General features: G+C 34.1%; 1 protein-coding gene across 1 annotated transcript in view; it reads right to left on the reverse strand.

Moving 5' to 3' along the window:
- Nucleotides 1-251: 251 nt before the first annotated feature.
- The window catches only part of LOC100920095 (meprin A subunit beta-like), a 60,155-nt gene continuing 36,303 nt past the window's right edge, over nt 252-24,103 (reverse strand). Inside the window, exons 10-14 of the mRNA XM_031946673.1 lie at nt 23,242-23,682; nt 18,356-18,535; nt 14,466-14,613; nt 6,587-6,791; nt 252-928 (exon numbers count right to left, since the gene is read on the reverse strand). Coding sequence (XP_031802533.1) covers nt 926-928; nt 6,587-6,791; nt 14,466-14,613; nt 18,356-18,535; nt 23,242-23,682 — 977 coding nt within the window. The 3' untranslated portion in view covers nt 252-925. The remainder of the gene's footprint in view (nt 929-6,586; nt 6,792-14,465; nt 14,614-18,355; nt 18,536-23,241; nt 23,683-24,103) is intronic.

Here is a 24,103-nt window from a genome sequence, read left to right on the forward strand (position 1 = left end):
TGGAGGTTGGTGACTTGATTGCCAAGCAGAGAAGTGCAAATTGTATTCAGAAGACAAGAAAAAGGTTTTAAGAAGAGAGCTGCCATAACCATATTGATACATAAGAAAAATTATACAAGAAGTAGATGTCAAGAATAAATTAGAGAAAGAGGTACCTAGAAAGAAATTATTGCAATAGTCTAATCAAGTGGTTCTGAAGGTATATACTCATGTAGGGGCAGTGAGAATAGGGGAAGAAAGGGACAAAGAGGTAAATTCAACAAGATTTATTAATTATTTGTAATAGTTACTACAGGAAAAGAGTACCACATTTATTCTGTAGGTAAAGAAACTAATATACCCAAGAGCACTTGCCCAAGATTATAAAAATAATAAAAAATCAGAGAAAGGATTCAAAACCAAATTCCCTGACATCAAACCTAGTACTTCTTCCATCCATTGTTGTTCTCAAAGAGATAGGTCACCTCTAACTAAAGGAGTCATAGTAGAGGACTCCAAATAATACAGTAACTAGAGTTGTGGGGAGGTGCCATTCTCCATACCCTTCTTGTTGGAGTTCTCTACTAATTCCCATTCTTCTGTGTTGGGAATTTGACATCCTACTTCTGAAGATTTGTAAACCTCTGTGATGGGTTAGGGTGCTGTCTCATGAATAGACTTCTTCCAAATTCATCAAAACTACCAAAATGACACAGAAATTAATTTTCACACACACAAATCCTTTGACATTATTTCCAATTATTTACAGAGAATTGTTTTCAACAGCACAAAGTGATTAGAGGTTACCAAAAAACTGTCATTTTCCACAGCTGAAATTTGTCATAGGTAAATCCTTGATGAAGAGGCAATGCATTTTCTAATTATTTTCTATTATCGTTGCTGTTGCTGTTTAATGTCTTCAGAATTGGTTTCAGGAAGATACATCCTACTGAAAGGAGAGAAAACAATTTATGAAATAATTCATAAATGTGAAAGTTTTATTTTAATGAATCATGAAATGATCTAATTTTTAAATGAAATCTCCATCAATGGCTTTCTGGAATCATTCCATGGTGGCATTCAGCCATACCCATTGCCTCTGAGATTCAATAAACTTAATTAACTATGTTCAAGGAAAGCAATATGCTAGAGACTGAGAATACAAAGGTGAAAAAAACACCCTGTCTCTGCCTTCAAAGGACTTACAATTTAATACAATATCTAAGAAACAAACAAGAAAGGGCAACTATAAAGAGTTCCAGGGAAACATGAGTTAGGAGAGGTTGCCCAAATGATTGCTCAGACTTTTTGGGAGATCTTTTTTTAAGATTTGATCTAATCTACACTCCTATATCTATTAACAATGAGATGGCTATGGAGGTTCATACACAGAGTAAGATTTAAGATGGTCCTTCATCACAAAAAACTATTTAATTAAGGTGAGAATAGGTATCCAGCATGGCAGGATGGTCCTGGATCTTGGCTTGCTATCCCACATGAAATAACCTCCTGAATCTCCTTTATTAACAAATTTCCTCATCAAAATGAGGATATCAGTACTTACATTACTTTCTTTTTAAAGTTATTATAAAGAAAGATCTTTGTAAATATTGAAGCACTACATACATGGGCATTGTGATTCTCCTCTAAAATTTTTTTTTCTTTTCCTCTTTTTCTTTATCTTATCTATAAAACAGATAATAGCATAATAAGGCTAAGCAGCAGCATGCAAAAAGAAAAAAATTGTAAAGTTGAGGGTGAGTCCAAAGTTGTGATCCTGGGTGAAACAGAAACAAGAAAAATTAGAAAATAATAGATTTAGGGGAAAAAGATAATGAGTTCAGTTTATATGTGTGATGGTGATGATGATGATGATGATGTTGAGTACAATGACAATGACTTGTTTTGATTTCCTCTACTATAGTTTTTCCATATCTTAAATTAAATAATATTTGTGTTCTTAGTAGGAAATGGCTTGTCCCATCTGCATACTTTAAAAATCATCTTCTCTCAGGTCATGTCCCTTTCTTCCTTAGTTTCATTCCTCAACCTTGACCTTGATTCCATTCAACCCTGACCATCCTGGCAACCTTAACTAAAGGAAGAAAGGTCAGGATATTTACTCATTGTGTCTGTAAAATCTCTCAGCCTCAAATTTAAGATCCATAAACGATTTGAAAACTCTATAAAACTTTCAGGTACATTTTATCTCCAATATGATAAATCTATTGACAAAATTAGTTGTTCTCCTGTGCCTTGCTTTATGATGAGCTTTAAAATATATTGGTGTGCCCTAACTTTTGGTTAATCAACTGTAAAATAGATTCTGGCAAATAAATAAATGACTTATCTTCCGTCTAGCCACTGTGTGGGCACCCCATCACATTCAGGGATTTTGTTCTCTCTACATTCTTTTCTTTGGTGACTTCTTCAGCTCTTATTTGTACAACTATTATTTCTATTCAGATGACATCTCAGATATATAGAAAAATATAGATGTCAATACACATAGATGGATATAGATATAAATATAAACATCTTTTCTCTCTTCACATATACACACACATACAGAGAGAGAGAGAGAGAGAGAGAGAGAGAGAGAGATTGATTCATTTTTAAGGTACCTCCTGAGTTAAAAGCCCATATTATCAGCAAGTTCACCCTTTGGTCCTTTGGGCATCTCAAACTTAACATAATCAATCAACATACTTCTAATTGCATTTCTATCATTCATAGGATCATAGGTCTAGCCATGGCAGGGACCTCAGAGGCCATGCAGCCAAACTGTGACTCAGGGAAGTTTTGTGGTTTGTGCAATGTCCTACTGATAGGTAGTTCAAAGGTGAGATTTGAACCCAACATCTCTGACTCATTACCCAGTAATCTTTATCTCATATTATCTGCTAACCACATATACTTCTCTCCTTCGTGCATGCTCCAGTCTAGCCAAACTGGCCTATTAGGTTTCCTTACCCAAGACATCTCATCTCTCACTTCTGTTTCTGTACTGGATGTCCCTCATTTCTGGATTGCTTTTTGTTCCTTTTACCTTTTAGAATCCTTCTTTTCTTTTAAGTCTCAGTTCAAGAATCACCTTCCACATGAGACCTTTTTTTGGCTGCTAATGCTTCCCCATTGAAATTAACTTGTATTTATTTTCTATATTATGCAATTAAGCAAACATGTTTTCCCATGTCAAACTGTAAGCTCCTAGAGCACAGAGACTGTCTCACTTTTCTCATTCTTTTCCTAAGACTTTAATGACATCTATCTTACAGTCAAACCTGTTAATTGTTTTAAACATGACTCATATATGTCATCCTATCTCTTCCTTTTCTGCCTTTGCAAAATTATTCCCTATGTCTGCAATGCATTTCTTATACATTTCTTCCTTACAGAATTTCCCATTTAGTGTAAAGCACAACTTAGGTGCCATTTCTTGTTGGAGTTCTTTACTAATACCCATGTATATTACTTCTCTGTGTCTCTGTCTCTTGTCTCTGTTTCTGTCTCTCTTCTCTCTCTCTCTCACTTTCTCTCTATTTCTATGTCTCTGTCTCTCTGTGTGTATCTTTCTCTCTGTCTCTATGTGTGTGTCTCTTGTTTCTTTTTCTCCTACTTTGTATTAATCTCAATGAATTACTTAAGAATTTGTCCACTGTTTTATATGTCAAAGGCACTGCATTAGGTACTAGGGATACAAAGACCAAATCCAAAAACAAACACTAGACTCTTTCCTCAATGAATTTATTATCTATACATATATGTGATTGTGGATAGTACATGTTATATGCATTAGTTTGTATGTGTGTGTATGTATAAAATGCATGTATATATGTATAAAATCCATATAAGGTAGATATAAGCCTTTAGGCAAAAAAGAGGAATTTGGACCAAGTCTTAAAGGAAATCAAGGATTGTCTGGGACAGAGCAGAGGAGGAAAACCTCCTAGACTTGAGAGAAGCTGGTGCAAAGCCAGGAGTCATGTGTGTGGAACAGTAAGTAAGGGTACATGATAGAACATTGAACATAAAGAGGGATTTGAGTACTCTATTGGAATTGTGAAGGATTTAAAATGCCAAAGAACGACATCTGTTTTGGTTCTAGAAGTGAAGGGGGTGGGGGGTGAGGGTGAAATTGTGTTCCTTTTAATCTGTAAAATTAACACTCTAAAATTGTGTACCCTTTGATCTGTAAAGAAAGGAGACTGGAATCTCAGACCCTCCTGGGAGACATATCTCCCCAGACAAGTTAAATGGCGTCATCCCAGCTGGGCCATTTTTAGGACAATTCAGATCTCTATTCAAATTCAGGTTGAGGAAGCCTTCAAAGCAATTTCATTTGGGAGATCCTGGTCTGATCAGCTCAGGCTGTCCCAGACCCCCGCCAAGAGCTGCTCATAAAATAGGTTTCCTTTTTCTTATTTCTTTGCAGAAAGTCCAAAATAGGACCCTGCCCGCTGAGAAGGCATTCTCTTCTTAGTGACAGCCTTCATTTCCCTAATAGGACTTTGCCACTAAAGAAGTTAGTCTCTTAGCAAAACTGGCTTCCTATCCAAAAATAAACTTCCATTTTTGCCATTAATATTTTGGGTTCAGGAATTCTTTCACAAAGAACATGCGCCTCCAACCAGAAGAGGATTTCCGCAACTCTCTGATTGCCACTAACCTCATCAGAAGTAGGAGGGAGTCCACTGGAATTTACTGATTAGTGAGTTGACATTGTTTAGGAAAATCACATTGGCAGCAGTGTGAAGGATGAATTAAAGTGAAGAGAGGCTTGAGGCAAGAAGACCAATTAGGAGGCAATTATTATAATAGTGCAAGGAGAAATGATAAAGACCTAAATTAGGGTAATGGCTATATAAATGTAAAAAGATGAACATTAGAGATTTTGTGAAAATAAAAAGAGTATGTTAGTTCAACTGAATATAGGGGAATAGAAAATGAGGCATCAAGAATGATCCCAATATTGAGAATCTGGGTAATTTGAAATTTATGAAAAATTTTGAAGCTCCTTGTTTTTCTCTTGCATCTTCTTATTAACTAACCCTGTATGAAACATTTAGAAATTTTCGATTGAACAAGCTCCAAAGCCTTCCCCAAACTGTTGAACCAACAAGAAAGGCCTTTAAATGGTCATAGTTTTCTTATCTGGAATGCACCTCTGAAGCCATCAAGTGCCATCCCCTCATTTCAAAGGTGACAAAATAGGCCTAAAGAGAAGAATTAAACACAAGAACTTAATAGAGCCAGGTCCTCTAATGCCATTATTTTTTCCCACTGCCTCTCAACACTTAATTATCAATATATTCTCTTAATCTTTCCTCAGAGAAAGTGTGAGTCAGCAGGCAAGAAATCAAGGAGAAGACAAAAGTCTATTCTCTATTCTTTGTGTGGTGATATAACATTGTCTATCCCTTCCATAAATTGGGAACAGGAAGTACTACAGCAGAAAAGCAAGAAGATTAGTGGAATTACAAATCTTTTACTGTGCCTTCTTTATGGAATCTAAACTCTTAAAACAATAGATATTTAAATACAAATTCAAAACAAAAAATATTAAAAAACCAAATTATTTCCATTTTTAAAATATTTTGTAACATTATGTGAGTTGACAACTAAAAATTGTCCATTCTGAGAAGTTTTAATAAAATAAAATGTTAGCCATTAAATCAAGAAGACTGGCTTCAGATCCTACCTTTGATACTAGTTACATCATATAAATAGGTCTTAGAGCCATAAGAGGCAGGTTGGGGGTGTAAGAAGTCTGGAGTGTGGGTCTGGAGAGAGGAAGACATGAGTTCAAATACTGATTCAAATATTTATTGACTGTGGCTCTAGGTTATTCACTTAACTACTCTAAGTGAATTAAGTGAATAACTTAAGTTATAACCTTAAGTTATAAGGTTAAGTGAATAACCTTAACTACTCTCTGCCTTAGTAACATTTTTTGTAAAATGGGGAAATAATAGTGCCTGTAATACCTACTTATATATGGAAGAAAAACCAGTGTGAGAAGCTAGAAAGGAATGCTTATCTTTTGTGTATAGAACTTATGCTTTTGCTGTTCAGTCTTATCAGTCCTGTCCGAGTCTTCATGATACCGTTTGGGGTTTTCTTGGCAAAGACACCAGAATGGTGTACCATTACCTTCTCTAGCTCATTTTACAGATAAGGAAACTGAGGCAAACAAATTGAGTGACTACCCAGGGTTACATAGCTAGTGTCTGAGGCCAAATTTGAACTCTAAGAAGTTGTCTTCCTGCCTCAAGGCATGGCACTCTACTGGGCCACCTACCTGTCCATAGTACTTACAACTTGTCTTTTTTTTTGTAAAAAAATAAGTTCCAATGACAACTTTTATTTTTCTGTAACTTTTTAGTTATAACTCTCTGAATCCTCTCTTGTAGGAAAGAAAATAAGTCAAATAAAATTAAATATTATAATGACTATATGCAATCTTCTGCCCCCTAATCCCATACCTCTCTGCCAAGAAAAAGGAAGCATATTTCATTGTCTATTTTCTGGTACTGATTTGATATTATAATGATTCAGTATGGTTTTCTTTGATCATTTTTGTTCCATTACTTTATTGTCCACTTACATGTTTTAAGGTGACATTCAACTTATTGGCATTGCTTTTTTCACGATATTTCTTCTTTGTCCAGGAAAGACTCACAAGAGTCACTATCAGCATAATTGCAAATATAACTGTAGCAATTAGAACTTCTATAATAATGGCATCCAAGGTAGAAGCCTGTATCTCACATTTTTCTCCCATATGCCACCAGTTTTTCCCAGATTGACACCTATAAAATGAAAAATTAGACTCTGAAATATTATAACAAGACATGCTTAAAAAGTTACTTGACAAACATTCAGCCTGGTCATTTTCAAATAAATATTACCCACTCTGCAGAAGAAAGAAGATTAGAGAAGTATATATTTAATCAATTGAAAATATTGCTTGTATAATTTATGATTATAGTATTGAAAGCTTATGATATTTCTGCAGGACAGAGAACCATGCATCATCTCTCCTTTGACTTTGGGAAAGATGCAACAAATTATAGGATGCCAAAGCTGCCAGTAATGGAGAAAGTCATAAATTGATCTGAATTTAGGACATGTCTCAAACTTCCATAGTCTGATCCCCATTATGGAAACCATAAGGATGCAGTGAATCAGGGACAATGAAATTATTCTTTAAGTGGTAATTTTAAAAATTCCAAAATTAAAATAAATTTAGTTCATGAGTGGGATTGTTCTCTGTAGCACACACTCAAAGAACACTCCACTTTTCCAATAACAATACTAATCAAGATGTATAGAAGTTATGTAGTTGTCACCTTTTCCCTTCAATGTAGCATTGTGGTATACCTAAAAGAGACCATTGTATGGATAGATACATAGAATTTTGAGCTAGAAGAGACTTTTGAAATAGTCTACTTGAACTACATCATTTCATAGAAGAGGAAGCTTAGGCCAATGGAGTTGAAGTGACCCTGAACAATGTCACATAGACAATAAGTGGCAGCGTCAGAACTTGCAATTTCAACAATCTCCTAATGGTCTCCCATGTCTCTCACCAGTACATCCTGCACATTGCTTCCAGAATAACTTCCCTTAAATGTAGACTATGTGACCCAGTTTTAGGGCCTCTTATTAACCCTGGGTCACAGTGCACATTGCATTGTTTACCATTTAATGTCTAATCAATATTGCCAGCTTTATTGGATGGTACTCCCCCTTCTGCCATATGAGATCTTAAATAGTTCAACTTATTAAATCCAAATAACATTTTAATATCATTGGAGAAAGTTTCCATGAAATCTATAAATTGTTTAATATGTTTTTAGCGGAACCACATTCTTTGACATCAAAGGTAGAGGAATAGATAGAATTGTTCTTGACATTATTATATGGTTGACATTTTAAAATAGAAAACAATTTTTGAATCACAAATTTTCATAGGATCAAATAATGGTTAATATATGTGATAGCACTTGGGGGCAAATTGTTCAATAATTGCTGGATTTATATTAACTTGAGTGTAGATTTTTAGACATGAATACTAAATTTAAAATTCATAAACATAATTGTCCCATAATTAGAGTGTTAGGATAAGCATTTTCATCTTTTGTTAATAGGTATTTTGTGCTTTCTATTTAAAAAACAGAATCAAGCTTTAATGTTGGAAGAAATTTGCAAGTAGATTACTCTGCAGTGATATGTCATAGTTTCAACCCTTTTCTTGCATAAATTACTTTCACTTCATTATTAATAATTAGAATGCTGTGTATACATATATTGTATTTAACATATGCTTTAACATATTTAACATGTATTAGACTACCTGCCATCTAGGGAAGGGGTGAGGGGTAAGAAGGGGAAAAGTTGGAACAGAAGGTTTTGCAAGAGTCAGTGTTGAAAAATTACCCATACATATGTTTTGTAAATAAAAAGCCATAATAAAAAAAAAGCAATTAAATATCAAGTTAAAAATTCTGAAAATCAAAAGCAAGATTAATAAAATTAAAAGAATAAAACTGAAAAATTAATAATTAGGATTTTATTTTATACAATTAATAATTTAATTTTGATATTAATTTATATAATTAACAATACCTAAATAGCATGTTGAAATGCCAAATGATGTCACCAAAATTCTATAGGGTAAGAAAGAGATGTACTATTTTCTATGAGCCAGTGTGTTAAGCTGAAGATTAATTTATTCTTAGAAAACTTGAATTTGAAAAACCAACTCTACCACTCACTAGCCAGGGCATGATGAGCAAATCATTTATATTCTCTGAGATTCAATTTTTTTTCATCTGTAAAATAAGAACCATCATTTTTTCTGTATTTTATAGAATTTCTCAAGGGAAAACAATGCCAACTATAAAATATATGTAAATATAGGATATTATCCCCATTTTACATATTATGAAATTTCTGTTCACAAATATGAAATGACAGACCAATGACACACAATCAGTAAGGGACAAAACTCAAACTTGGAAATACTAAGTCCTACTCCAGTGCTGTTTCTATAACACTATTCTATCTTGTGGGTTAATGATTATAATAGGATTTAGAACTATCAAGGACAGCAGAGATTATCTAACGAAAAGTCTTCATTTCATAAATGTGTAACTAGAGGCAGAGAGATGTTTCAAGTATCCTGCTCACAGTCATCCAGGTAACAAATAATGGAGTCAAGATTCCAACCATAGTCTACTGACTCCAAATCCATTATGTTCCATCACCCTAAAATTCTTTAACATCACTTGTAAAGATTGCTACTAAACTCACAGGATCATGTAAGCTAGAATTTATGATACATGTTCCTTTTCTTTACTAGAGGAGTACTAAATTCTCTTTGCCCTGGATATTTCTTGGTTAATGATGCTTGTTGAATTAAGGATTGAATGTGGAGGTCAATTTTTTAGTGGGATCTATCTGTTGATAAAAAGAAAAAATTCCTCTTGTATATATAAAAAAAGAAATAAGGCTGAGGAGAAGCAAAATAATATATTAAATCCAAAAGATAATTCCAAATTCTCATGTTTGCCAATATAACCTCATTCTTCTCTTCCTTCCCTCATTAGAATTTTTGAAATAGTCAAAAAGTGGCCAAATGAGCCAATTTGAAGTTCTCCTTTTTTTGTGGCCAAATAAAAAGCAACAGCCATTGGAAACATCAAAAAAGATCTGTAAAACCTAGCAAGTAGAAAAAAATCATTCCCTGAATGGCCAAGTGAACTAACTGGCCATTCGTAATATCCCTTCAATAAAAGAAAAATTAAATTTTAAAAGGGAAGAAAATTATGAAAAGATAATTAACAATATAAATTAGCAAATAACAATATTGAAAAAATATTACTTTGAAAAAGCAGAATTGGGAGCAGCAAGGTGGTGCAGTAGATAGAGCATCAGCCCTGAAGTTAGGAAGACCTGAGTTCAAATGTGATCTCAGACACTTAACACTTCCTAGCTGTGTGTCCCTGGGCAAATCACTTAACCCCAATTGCTTCAGCAAAAACAAACAAACAAACAAAAAAAAACCCTAATTGATCAAATGGAAACAGGAACAAAAGTTCACTGATGAAATTAACTCCTTGAAATAAAGAAAATTGATCAAATAGAAAAAAATAAATACAAAAACTCAGTGAAGCCACAACAGCAAGATTATATGATGATCAATTCTGATGGAGGAGGCTCTCTTCATCAATAAGATGATTCAGGTCAGTTCTAGTGGTCTTGTGAGGAAGAGAGCTATCTGTACCCAAAAAGAGAATTGTGGGAACTAAGTGTGAATCACAACATAGTATTTTCACTTTTTGTTGTTATTTATTTTCTTTCTCATTTTTTTCCTTTTTGATCTGATTTTCCTTGTATGACATAATATTTGTGGACATGTGTATAGAAGTATTGCACATGTTTAACATATATTGGATTACTTGCTATCTGGAGGTGGGGAGAAGAGAGGGAAAAAATTTAGAACACAAGGTTTTACAAGGGTGAATTTTGAAAATTATCCAGTATATATTTTGAAAATAAAAGGCTTTAATTAAAAAAGAAAAAAAAAACCTCAATGAAGACAATTCCTTAATAATTAGAATGAAGCAAGTAGAAGTTGGCGTAAGGCTTGAAGTTAGAAAAACTCATCTTTCTGAGCATTTATCTGACCTCAAAGACTTACTAGCTATACGACCTGGGCAAGTCACTTAACTTTGTTTACTTTAGTTCTTCATCTACAAAATATGAAGGAAATGGAAAATCATTATTGTGTTTTTCCAGGAAAATGTTAAATGGAGTCACAAAGTGTCAGACATGATTAAACAATTGAACAATAAGTTGAAGCTAACGACTTTATGATATGTCAAGAAAGAAAAACACAAAGTCAAAAGAATGAAAAAAGAAGAAAATGTGAAATATGAAAACAACTGACTTGGAAAATAAGTCAAAGGAGATAATTTAAGAAGATTGTATTACCAGAAAGCCATGATCAAATAGAAAATCTAAATATCTTATTGCAAAAAATTTCAAAGAAAACTGCCCTGATATCATCACACCAGAGGATAATATAGAAATTGAAAGAACCCACATTCTTGGTTCAAAGAAGAAAAATATATAAATATACTCAATTGGTCATTGAAATCTATCTAATCCAACAGGGAAAAGAGAAATGGAACAAGAAATAGGGGGTTATAAAATATAAGGAAACTTTTTCAAAAAGTAGTCATCAAAATGAGCACCACCTGAAAGACATCCCCAAATGCAAACTTCCAGGAATATTATAGCCAATTACCAGAATTCCCAAATCAAAGAGAAAATATCTCAAATAGCCAGAAAAAAAACACATTTAAATATTGTGGAGCCATAGTTGAGATCACATAAGATTTAACAGTTACCACATTAAAGTTGCAGAGTTCTTGGAATATGATATTTTGAAAAGCAAAAAGAGCTGTGCTTAAATTTAAAAACATCCTACCCAGCAAAATTGAATGTATATTTATGAAACAGAGGGTGTTCAAGGATTCCTGAGGAAAAGACCAGAGTGGAATAGAAAATTTAACTCTGAAATTCAAGACTAAAGAAAAGCATAAAAAGGTAAACATGAAAAAAGAAATCATAAGGGAATCAATAAGGTTAAGATGTTTACCTCTCAATATGGGAAGATGAGATTTATATTTTCAAAAAAAATTATTCTTATTAGAGCATTTAGAATGATTCTACAGCAAAAGAGATGTGGGAATGAACTGATTATGTTAAGATTTTGTTTAAAAAAAAAAAAAAGATAAGTGAGAAAAAGTAATAGCTATTAAGTATCTAAGGCTAAATTTGAACTCATGGCTTCCTTATTCTAGGTTTGGTGCTCTCTCTACTAAGCCATCTAACTGTCCATTAGGTTTAGGCTATAGCTACTTTTTTTTTCATGAAAGTATTGCACAGAGAGTCCCAGTGGAGATCTTGGGTATTCACTCTGAAAGTACAGATTCTATCTGTAATTATGCCCAAAAAGTTATCAAACTGTGCATACCCTTTGATCCAGCAGTGTTCCTCCTGGGCTTATATTCCAAAGAGATCTTAAAGAAGGTAAAGAGACCTGGACATGCAAGAATGTTTGTGGCAGCCCTTTTTGTAGTGGCCAGAAACTGGAAAATGAATGGACGCCCATCAATTAGAGAATGGCTGAATAAATAATAGTATATGAATATTATGGAATATTATTGTTCTGTAAGAAATGACCAGCAGGATGAATACAGAGAAGCTTGGAGAGACTTACATGAACTGATGCTGAGTGAAATGAGCATAACCAGGAGATCATTATATATTTCAATTACGATACTGTATGAGGATGTATTCTGATAGAGATGTATTAAAAAGAGAAGATCTAACTCAGTTCCAAATGATCAATGATGGACAGAATCAGCTACACCCAGAGAAGGAACACTGGGAAATGAATGTGGACTACTTGCACTTTTGTTTTTCTTCCCAGATTATTTTTACCTTTTGAATCCAATTCTTCTTGTGCAACAAGAGAACTGTATGGTTCTGCACACATATATTATATCTAGGATATACTATAACATATTTAACATGTATAGGACTGCTTGCCATCTAGAGGAGGGAGTGGAGGGAGGGAAGGGAAAAGTTGACATCTCCAAGCAGAATGAACCTTGGGAAATGAGATGTTAGTAAAAGTAAGGAGGTGAGGCAGATTATTTCCATTAACAAGGTAAAAACAGGGGAGTAGCTATGTGATAACATAGAGTCCCAGATTTGGATTTAGGAAGATCCAAATTCAAATCCAATCTCAGACTTGAGGGAGAGGAAAGAATTCCATTCCCTTTCCCACTTAAGAAAGGAATAATATTTGTGCAGCCAATTGCAAAGTTTATTTCATATAATTGTTGTAAGTAAAATAGTTAATAAAATTTAAAATAATCTATACTGAAAATGGTAGCTAATAATCATAACTGTGAATGTGAATGGGACTAACCCACAAAATGGAAGCAAATAGCAGAATGGATTAGAAACCAGAACCCAACAATATACTTGTTATAAGATTATACACTTGAAACAGAGAGATATACATAGAGTTAAAATGAGGGGCTGGAATAGAGGCAAATAAGTGACTTGCCCAGGGTCATATAGCTAGTAAAAGTATCTAAGGCCAGATTTGAACTCACAAAGTTGAGTCTTCCTAACTGCATTTATCAAATACCAATTACCTTCCAGACATTGTGTTCATTGTTAGAGATACAAAGCAAAAACAAAAACAAAACCCTGATTTCAAGAAGTTTACATTCTAATAAGGAAATAACATGCAAAAAATAAGGATCAAGTTAACCTTTAAAATATCAGTTGGATACGGATGACAGACTATACTATTCAATCACAGAAATGAAAGATGCAGCATTGGATATAAGAAACAGCAAGGAGAGCAATATGATTAGATCAGAAAATATGTACCTAAGTGTAATGTGTAAGAGAGGAAAGCCAGGGAAAAGCCATGTTATAAAGAGCTTTAAATGCTAAAATAAAGGACTTTGTATTCAAATATGAATATAATTGAGAGCTACTGGAGTTTATTTAGGTGAAGCACAATAGCATAATCAGACCTACACTTCAAGAAAATCATTTTAGCAGTTGAGAATGGATAGATTTGAGGCAGGAATACTAGTTAACAACAGTCCAGGCAAGAGAGTCTGAATTAGAATGATAGGCATGAAAGGAAGAGGATCTATACCAGTGATGTTGTAAATATAGAAAAAACAAAATTTGGCAGCTGATTAGATATATATAATGAGTGAGAGTGAGGAGCAAAGGATGACACTGTGGTTGAGAATCTCAGTAACTAGGAGGATAATCATAATGTTGGATATTTATATAGCACTTGACCAAATTTATAAAGCATTTTACAGACATTACATCCGGGTCTCTTAACAACTCCATTAGGTAGACAACATAGGCATTATTATGCCCAAAAAAGAGACTTGGAGATTAAATGGTTTTCCCTGGGACATAGCCAATAAAGTAGTTGGCAAGAATTGAACTGAAGTCTTCCAGACTCAATGCCCAAAACTCTATTTCCTATTCAAATTACAGTATTCTAAGATAATTCAATTAATATCCTTATTCTTATTATCAACCATAAAAGGAAATAAAATGAGTTACCATGCATTGACCCCTGCAATGAAAAGCCCACTCTATTTGGTATCAGGGGATTTGAGTTTAAATCCTGGATCCATTTCTAACTGTGGGACTTGCCGGAGGGTTTAATTCAATGACTCCTTAGGTCTTTTTCAACTCTAAATCTATGATCATAAGATTCTACAAATATTCTAGGGCAGCATTGTGAGGGTTTTAGACAGGAAGAAAACCTTCACCAGCTTCCAAGTCTCTTTTTTTATAACTGAAGACACTTCACAAAGAAGATCAAAGTATGTGGAGATACTGAGTTGAGTTCTCACCTGCATTCTGCTTTGTCGTTACGGATCACACAGACACCATCATTCTCACAGATGAAGTTTGCACAGAGACTGATGTTAGGTTTTGATGTAAAATTTGGTATCTTCGTAGGGATAAATAATGGCTCAGTGGAAATGAGATTTGATATATCTAAAAGAGAAAAGGATACATGGTAAAGGTTGGTTTTTGTTTTAATAACCACGAAGTCTTAAGTTTTAAAATTGTAGATATGGCAGATCACTTAGAATCCTTAGGAATTAAGGCTGAATCAGTCAGTTAACAATCATTGGTTAATATTAAGCACTTAATTTGTGCCAGACATGGTGCTGAGAGCCAGATATACAAAGAAAAGAAACAAATAATCAGTCCCTGCCCTGAAAGTGTATCTATTTTAATGGAGGTGATAATAATAACTAAATTATTAGTTATTATATGTAGCATATATAATAATAACATAACTAAATTAAAAGATTACATAGAGTTGATAAAAGATAATGATGGATGAAACAATGACAGCTGAATTTCCTGTCACTGGAGGTCTTTAAAGGGAGGTTAGATGACTACTTGATGAGGATATTGTAGAAGACATGGACATTCCAATGCAGAAAGACATGGTATGTGTTTAAAAGTAGAGAAATTGGCATAGTTAAATCTCAGAGTTTAGAATTAACACATTTTACTTGATTTTATTAATCAATCAGAAAACACCTGTGTCTTAAGCACCTACTATGCCTCAAGCCCAAGAAACATAAATAAATAATAAATAAAACTATAACTGTGTGATTGATAGAGGACCTGTGAGATTAGATGAAACCATCACTTTTATTGCCTACAAAAACATTTATCTTTCTCCATAAGAATAGGAAAATGCTAAAAGATACATAACAAGGGATATAATCTGGTTTTCCTGCTATCAAAAATATGAAAATCAAAATTTTACAACACTATACACTGGGCCATCTATCACAAATCTCTCAGTTCTTTAACTCCTAATGTTAGAGCCAAGGACTATGTTTTAGATAGTTTCCTCATCTATAAAATGAAAGGGATGAAAGTAAGACCCAAAGAGAGCTCAAAATGTGGTAAATGAGATTTGGTGTAGATCTATAATTTCATAAGTATATAAAGCTCACAGTGAGCCAACTCGTTATGTCAGTAGAGATGGATGACTACTTTTTACAGATGAGGAAACAGGCCTAGAGAAGGCCCAAAATGAGTTGAGAGATTTGATGTAAATCTATAATTTCATTACTGACAAGGCTTAGTAGGAAGGAACTCCTAGTAATATAAATAGATAATTATTCTCTATTTTATAGTCTTAGAGAAATCTCTGGTCCACTGAAAGGTTAAGAATCTTGCTCAATTTCACATGGTTAGTATGAATAGGACCAGGGACTTAAATCCAGATCATCCTGGTTCTTAAATCAGTTCTCTATGTATTCTTTGCTGTACTGCTTCTCACAAGGTGAGCTTTTCAGGAGAAAAAAAAAAAAAAAGTACAGCTCTAATGAATAAAACATGAGAACAACTCAAATTAAAATGTTAAATATACTCTGATGTCTTGGTATGGTATAGAGGTGATCTAGAGTAAATAAAGGCAACATAAGTAAAATACAAGTTCTGGCAGGCCCAAGGATATCGTGGAGCTAGCTCAAACCAGTTCACAAGAGCTTTACACTTTGGAAAAAAGCAAATGCTCTAAATCAGGATATGATTTATGTAACTTTATTGAGTGTCTGGAATTAAGTAATAGAGAAATGTTAATAATTCAAATTAAGCATAAATGTTAATAATTCAAATTAAGTATAAACTTTTTTTCCTGAAGAGTCAGTTGTTGAACATTTATCAGCACATCATTGGTCTTATCTAGCTGAAAAGATTTCCAATAGGTCCTTTCCCAAAATACAACCTAGCTAAACTTGGAAACATTCAGCATCAGAAGTCAAACACAAAGTATTACTTTTATTGGGAACAGAAACTTATAAAATTATGTATTAAACAATGTGAGGATTATAATTTCGATTGCTAGAGATAGTATACCCATCAATCTGCAATCATGCATCTTTTTAAAGTATTGATATATATATTTCCACAGTTCAACTGTTTTGAGAAATAAAAGTATATTTTTTACTACTAGAAATATATGCAAAGACATATGCACACATACACACACACACACACTTCACATCCCTTCCAGAAATAACAATGCTGAAAAACAAAAATTATCAATAAAACTTACTTTAAAAAAAAAAAAAAAAGAATGAATTGTGGGACTTTAGGTGACTTTTTAAAAATTTAAAGTTTTTCGTGTCTCAGACCCCTTGGAAATATAATGAAGTCTATGGAACATTTCTTAGAATGCTTTTAGATTAATAAAATAAATACCCAGAATTACAAATGATAACAATTATGCTGAGATACAATTATCAAAAAAAAAAAAAAAAAAAGTCTCAAGCCCCTGATTTACAATCCCTTTGTTTCAAGTTTCAGCTATTTTGGTTTGTTTCCTTAGACATAAAATATATCATAAAAAATGTATGACATGTTTTATCTTTTCTTCTGATTCTTTCTACAATAAACCTAAGACAGTCTCTTTTCATTTTTATGTATGTCCTCTACAACAAGATAATCAAGAATCACAATTAGCTGCTGGAATAGATATCATAAAACTTTGTGGGTAAAAGGTACATTATATATCATCTAGTCTAATGTTCTTATAAGATTGATTCCTATAGAAATGTACTATGAAGTCACATGAAGAATTAGTTGCAGAGCTGAGACTAGAAGCCAGGAGTACTGACTCTCAGGCCAGGGATCTTTCTGATATGCAGCCCCATATCAGATCTGTATAAGTTGCATGTGGTTCTTCCATTCTTCTATAAACATCTCAGTATATGAAAATATCTCTTTCACTCCAGCCCTTAACCTTTACTTCTGTGAACATATCTTATATGCCTGAAAATAGAACATAGAAACTACACAATAAGTTACATGCTGCCACATTAAAAAAAAAAATTCTTCAAACAAAACTCATTAGGAAGAAACAGAGAAATTCCATTTAAAATAACTGTAAACAATATAAAATACTTGGGAGACTACCTGCCAAGTAAATGCAGGAACTACAAAACATTTTTTTACACAAATAAACACAGATTTAAACAACTGGGCAGGCTAAGCAGTGTAAAAAAAAAATGACAACTCTAAATTCATTTATTCAGTGCCATGGCAATAAAATTACCAAAAATTATTTTATGGAGCTAGAAAAAATAAAAACAATTTATCTAAAAGAACAAAAAGTCAAAAATAGCAAGGGAATCAATGAAAATAATGTGAAGAAAGATAGGCTTGCAATACCAGATTTCAAACTATATTATAAAACAATAATCATTAAAACAATCTGGTACTGACTAAAAAGAAGAGTGGTAGATCAATGGAATAGATTAGATACACAATACACAATATTATAATAAGGTAGTGTCTAATAAACCCAAAGATCCAAGTTTTTTTGTGACAAGAACCCCCTATTTTATAAAAATTGCTGGCAAGTCTGGAAAACAGCTTGGCAGAAAATAAGTATAGTTTATTAATTCACACCATATTCCAAGATAAGGTCAAAATGAGTACATTTTTAGACACAAAAGGTGGTATTGAGTACAAATTAGGGTAACATAGAAAAATTTTACCATTTACCATATATAATAAGAACTGTATTTTATATGATTTCACATGTATAATTGATATGCCATTTCTTCCACATGGATGTGGGAGAGATGAGAGGGAAGAAAAGAATATGGAACTCAAAAAAAGTTTTAATGAATTTTTTAAAATAAATAATAAATTTACTTAAAAACAAAAACATTCTCTACAGGAAAGTCATCTTGTACTAACATACCTTCCACAGTCAGAAGAATGTATATATTATCTCCTTTGATAAAATCTCTGCTGTGTATCCATTTGTGGGTTATGTAGTAACTGGTTCCTTGTCCCATACTTTTGCTATATAATGTTCCATTAGGGAAAATTTCCTTCTTTCCTACTTTGGAGGGCTTGTCCCAAAAAAAGTTTTTAGCACCTGAAAAAACAATTCATTTTTTTATGGATTACATTCAATGGGAGCAGGTTTTTCTAAGATTGGAAAAAACCAAGCATGATGGTCTTAGGATAAAATTAAGAAGGTTAAGCAGTTAAATGGTGCTTCTAGCTGTGATACTTTCTTTACACATCTAGCAAGCTTGTTACTGATAAAGGAAAACATAGTAGACAGAGGTCTGCTCTGTAGGTTGAGTTGATGATCATCAATGTAATGTAATTAAAAAGGTGCCCAAAATCCTAATCCAAAAATTGCTTTTCCACTGATCTGATGTAATTTCCAGAATTGGAATCATATTTTTTTTTTTTTTTTTTTTTTTGCTGAGGCAATTAGTGTTAAATGACTTGCGCAGGGTCACACAGGTAAGAAGTATTAAGTGATACCAAATTTGAATTCAGGTCTTCCTGACTTCAGGGCTGATGCTCTATCCACTGCACCACTTAGCTGTCCCTGGAATTACTTTTAAGGGCTTTCTGGGGCCATGTTTATTTCAAATGCAACAAGAACATATTGTATCTGTATAGAGCAACGCATTAATAAAGCTTTAATTAATTAATTAATGCAATGAGGGAAACAAAGTCTTGAAGGAATCTGACATCAAGAAGAAAAGTTCAGCATGCTAATGAGACCTGAAAGTAGAGTATCCAAGTTAGCCAAGGGTTATTATAGAGCACTGGGGGTAGGGGTGGGCAAAAAGGGTCTTGGAAGGAGAGAAGGGAAGGAGAGACTATTTAGAAAATCAACTTTGCTTAATTTCTCAATTCTGTCTGTGCTATTTCTATTTTCCTCAAGATGTTCAAAAACACAAGAACCCAGCTATTCTTATGGAGTTAACTGAAAAGGCTATTTTTTACTTATATGCCTGTTTCTGGGCCAAATGAGAGGATTTCTGAAATATACTCAAATGCACAAAAAAGAGTTAACTGTTTGACTTATGGTTTTGTTCTGACTAGCTTTTTTTTTTTTTCAAACTGCACTAGGACCATTCTATTCCTTCAGCATGGAACATATGCTATTATACAGTCCTAAATCTATATTTACTATATTTATAGCTACTATATTTTGAGCCAGAGGACCCTTAGTGAAGGTCTCTTCCAACCTCTTCATTCTAAGAAAATTGAAACTGAGGTTTAAGAAGGTAACAAAAATTAGTCAGGATCACACAGGGAATGTTCTTTCCATCATACCATATGTTCTGACCCCAGTATTATCTGTTATACATTATGCAAAACAAATTGAGGAGATTACAGAGGAATCAATACTGACTCCATGGAAGACCATTCCATTCCTTTCTCTGTGGCTCCGAAGTTGACCCTGCCATCTATCCCTGTACTCAGACTGGTCCAGAACTAAAAGCAAAGGATCATGGAAGGAGTATGGGAGAGACACTGTTTTCTGACAGAATGTGACAACTCAGTATCTCTGGACAACTTATCAATGTAATTTGGAGAAGAATGATTTCCAAAGAATGATTTCAGGACATCATTTTTGGAGGGTCCTGAGCCATGCTCACTTCACTCCTGTCTCAGCTATCTGTCAAGACTTCTCTATCTCCTCCCCAGCCATCTCGTCTACCTGATACCCTTTCTCTCCCACCCCCACCACATTTTCTAGTTCCCATTCAGTATTATCATTATCCATTGGAATGAAAGCTCTTGGCAGTGAGGACTTTGTTATTTACTTGTATTTGTATCCCCAGCTCTTCCCACAGTGTTTGGCATATAATTAGTGCTTATGTGCTCTATCTACTTATTCATACATCTATCTATCAACAAGTCATTCAACATATCTGTCAAAGACCTTAGCTTAAAAAGGCAAGGTCTTCCATTGTATGTGGGAGCCAATCTGACTTATGTCTTGCCTTTGGACTTCTAATGATTCTGGAGGAGTGAATGAAGCTGAAGACTTTGCCTCACTTAAATTCAGTTCACTAGCAAATCAAGAGAACAATCTCCTGATATCATTGGTCCTCTTCAAGAACGAAGGACAAACAATAATTTGTGAGTAGTATAAGCTGCCCCACTCAGGACCCAACTGACCAGTTCCATTTGGGCAAAGCTGGTATTTCCTTGTTGTTTGTTTCTTTTATTCCTTCTTTCCATCTTCCTCTTTCTCTGTTCATATGGGGAGTCACACCTTTATTGTGAGGTGTTCTGTCCAAAAGAATATAAATCTTGATCACTTCCACTTCTCAAGATATCTTGAGGTTTGAGAGCTGGATTTTTTTCCTCTCCCCTACTTAGGTACTCTATCATTTCCCCCCCCTCCCAGCAAAAAACCTGGGACAATTAGCCTTTTTATTTCATATGGTTTTCATTTGTGATTTCTTGAAATATAGCTCTGAAAAGCCAGACTTTGATAAAGCTCATTGTGATACAGACAATTCAAATGGAAGCAAATTGCTTTCTGGTGTGGTAGTAGTATACAATCCAATTATCACAGGCCTTCAACAATGAGGTCAGCACAACAGTTCTGTAGACCTTCAGTTTGGTAGGGAGTCAAATACCTTCCCTCTTCTATACTTTCCCTCAGAGTCTCCCAAACACTGAGTTAGCTCTGGCATGCATGTGTCAATCTCATTATCAATGTATAACCCTGGAAAGGATACTGCCAAGGTAAGTGAACTTATCCACACTATTCAAAACTTTGCCATTTGCTAAAACTGATAGTTCCACATACAGATAATGTGGTGCTGCCTGATGGAATACCTTTTTTTTTTTTTTTTTTATTAATTCAAATTCTATTCTCAACCTCCATTTGAAATGTATTCGGAAAATTCTGAAGATCACTTGTCAGGATAAAATATCAGACACTGAGATCCTTTCTTGAACTGAACTGCCAATTCAAACTCTACTGTAAAGAGCTGGACTGTCCATACTGTTCAAATGCCAAATGTACGCTTGCCAAAAAAAATTATTTTATGAAGAATTCACACAGGGCAAGAGCTCATGAAGTGGTCAGAAAAAGCAATACAAGGGCATTTTCAAAGTCTCTTAAGAACTTTAGAATTTATTATACAACATGAGAGACACTGGCACAGGATAGCCCGACATGATGTGCCCTCATCAGAGAAGGTGCTGTGCTCTATGAACAAAGCAGAATTGAAGTAGCTCAGAAAAAACACAAGATGCGCAGAATTAGAGAATTCACCCCAAATGTTCATAGGGACTATTTGTGTCCAACCTATGGCAGAGCATTTTGAGCTAATATTGGTCTGATCAGCCACAGCTGGAAATACTATAACTTGACTCTAATATAGTGATGTTATTTTGTTTTTTTTCCAAGAAGGAAGGACAACCACCATGTGAAATACAAAAGGAGTTACTTAACTATGCCTTTAAGCCCAAATTGCTCCAGCTCTCACTGATTAGCCAGTAATAAACCTCTCAGCCCAAGTCTCATTTACTCATTGTTTAGGTTTTGATGGCTCACAGTGAGTAAATAGCAGTTGTTTCTGAACTGTCAAGAAACCTTGAGAATCTTTCCCTCCCCAACTGATTCCTTTGAGAAGATAAACTAAGCCATCTTTTGCCCCAACTCGTTGATTGTTTTGTTGATTGTAATCGTTGAATGGGTGTTGCCTCAGATAAACTGGGACCTGGAAAAGTCCTTAGCTTAAAAAGACCAAGGTCTCCCATTGCATCTGGGGCCATTAACATCATTGTGATCTGTATTTTACAGGCAGTCCAGTGGAACTCCTAATAATTCTGTAAGAGACAATGTAGCTGATGACTTTGCACAGCCCAGCCTCACTTAAATCTAATCCATTTGCAAGTCAAGATATCGCCTTCCTGCTGTTATTGGTCCTTTTTGAGAATGAAGGACAAGCAACTATAACAAGTCTATCTGTCTGTTTATGATGGAGTCTTTTGCATATGGGTTTTGTGCATTTATCTTCCTCTAAGATTATTAGGTTTCTTATCTGCTCTACCACAAAACTTCACAACAAACTTCAAAATTCAGACTCATAATAATTTTTTGAGAAACATTCTTTTCTCTTTACCAAGTCCCTCCAATTGTACAATAAAAAATAATAGTAAAAGCAGATTCCCTAAATCCTGTTCTTTTTCAGAGACTTGAAAATAAGCTTGTTGGTCCCAGCAGGGACCAATCTTTAAGAACTTTTTAATGAATAATCATAATCTGTTCCTCTTTTTCAGTGTCATTGTTTTACCTATTGAGGTTGCTTAAACCATTATTCATTCAACAATCATTTATTAAGTAATTTTCTTCTATTCAAGAAATTAATTATACCACTATCATAAACAAACTTGGTATAACAAGGATCGCTGGATAGCACAAAGGATAGCCAGAAAAGCAAATTGACCAGGGAACAGGAGTGGAAGATAATTCGGAGATTGAAAATTAATTGGGGGGAAGGATTATCCTTTGAATCAACCCATACTTTTGATGCGGCCAACCTTATTCCAAGTTTGTTTGTTAGAGTTTTTGCTGCCTGCTGTTTTTCACACTTCCTTCCCCACAATAACTGCAATACTGCCTCACAAACTCTCGTTCTCCAAAGACTATGGAACCCTTTACCAGACCCATTGGTGGTCACTATTAAATGATTAGCAATCTAGTGCCATTTTCATCCCTTTTCACTTTTTTTCTTTTTCCTTCTCTCCCTCCACAGTTTCCCAGTGAAATGATAGATTGTGTCAGGAATAAAGAAAGAATTCACAAACCAATTTTTTGAAATGGATCTGTAGTTATACTCCTCTCATTGGACATGCGCCGACGAATATCGGGATTTTGATCCAATAGTGTCATTGTGGCTTGATGCCATGGACATGGCCATTGTAATTTTTCATCATTGGCTCCAGAGATTAGGGAGAAATATATGCCTATTCTGGTCTGATCATATAGATCCAACTGAATTTGAAAGGCATAGCCTGTGGGAGAATAAAATGGAGGGCTTAAAATGATCTTCCTTAAGGCAAGCAATTTTGTGAAATTGCTAATCTTCCACACATGATGAGGACAGCGAGTTTCTGAAAGGTTGATGTCATCAATGGAAAGACCACCAGCTGAAGCACCAATACCTCGAGTTCCTTCAAATACCACCCTGAATTTTGTGGTTACTGTTAATGGTATATAATGAAGTTGCCAGGTTCCAATGCGTTGATCTGTAATAGAAGAGAAATGTTGACTTTTTAAAGTCAATCAACTACTGAGTCAATGAGGAATGAACAAGAATAGTTCTAATAAACTAAGAGGACTAAATGGTAGGGCATATGTTAATGAGTCCCTATGTCATGGTTTTATCCAGTCTCCAATACAAACATATTTTTGTTATCATGTCAGATCATATATCTGTTGGAATGTTTGAGAAATTTTCTAGAAATCAATGAAATAACCCTTCTCTTTTCTAGGGTTATAGAGCTAAACAAATAGTCATATTCGGTGATCAAATTATTTTTCATAAGAAGGGGAGAATTAATGCTAATGATAGCTAGAATTTATATAATGCTTTAAGCACTATATATATAAACACTTTATATGTATGTTTATATGCTTTATATATACATAAAGCACTTTAGAAAAAAC

The sequence above is a fragment of the Sarcophilus harrisii genome, chromosome 1, assembly GCF_902635505.1.
Source record: "Sarcophilus harrisii chromosome 1, mSarHar1.11, whole genome shotgun sequence".
Lineage (NCBI taxonomy): Eukaryota > Metazoa > Chordata > Mammalia > Dasyuromorphia > Dasyuridae > Sarcophilus > Sarcophilus harrisii.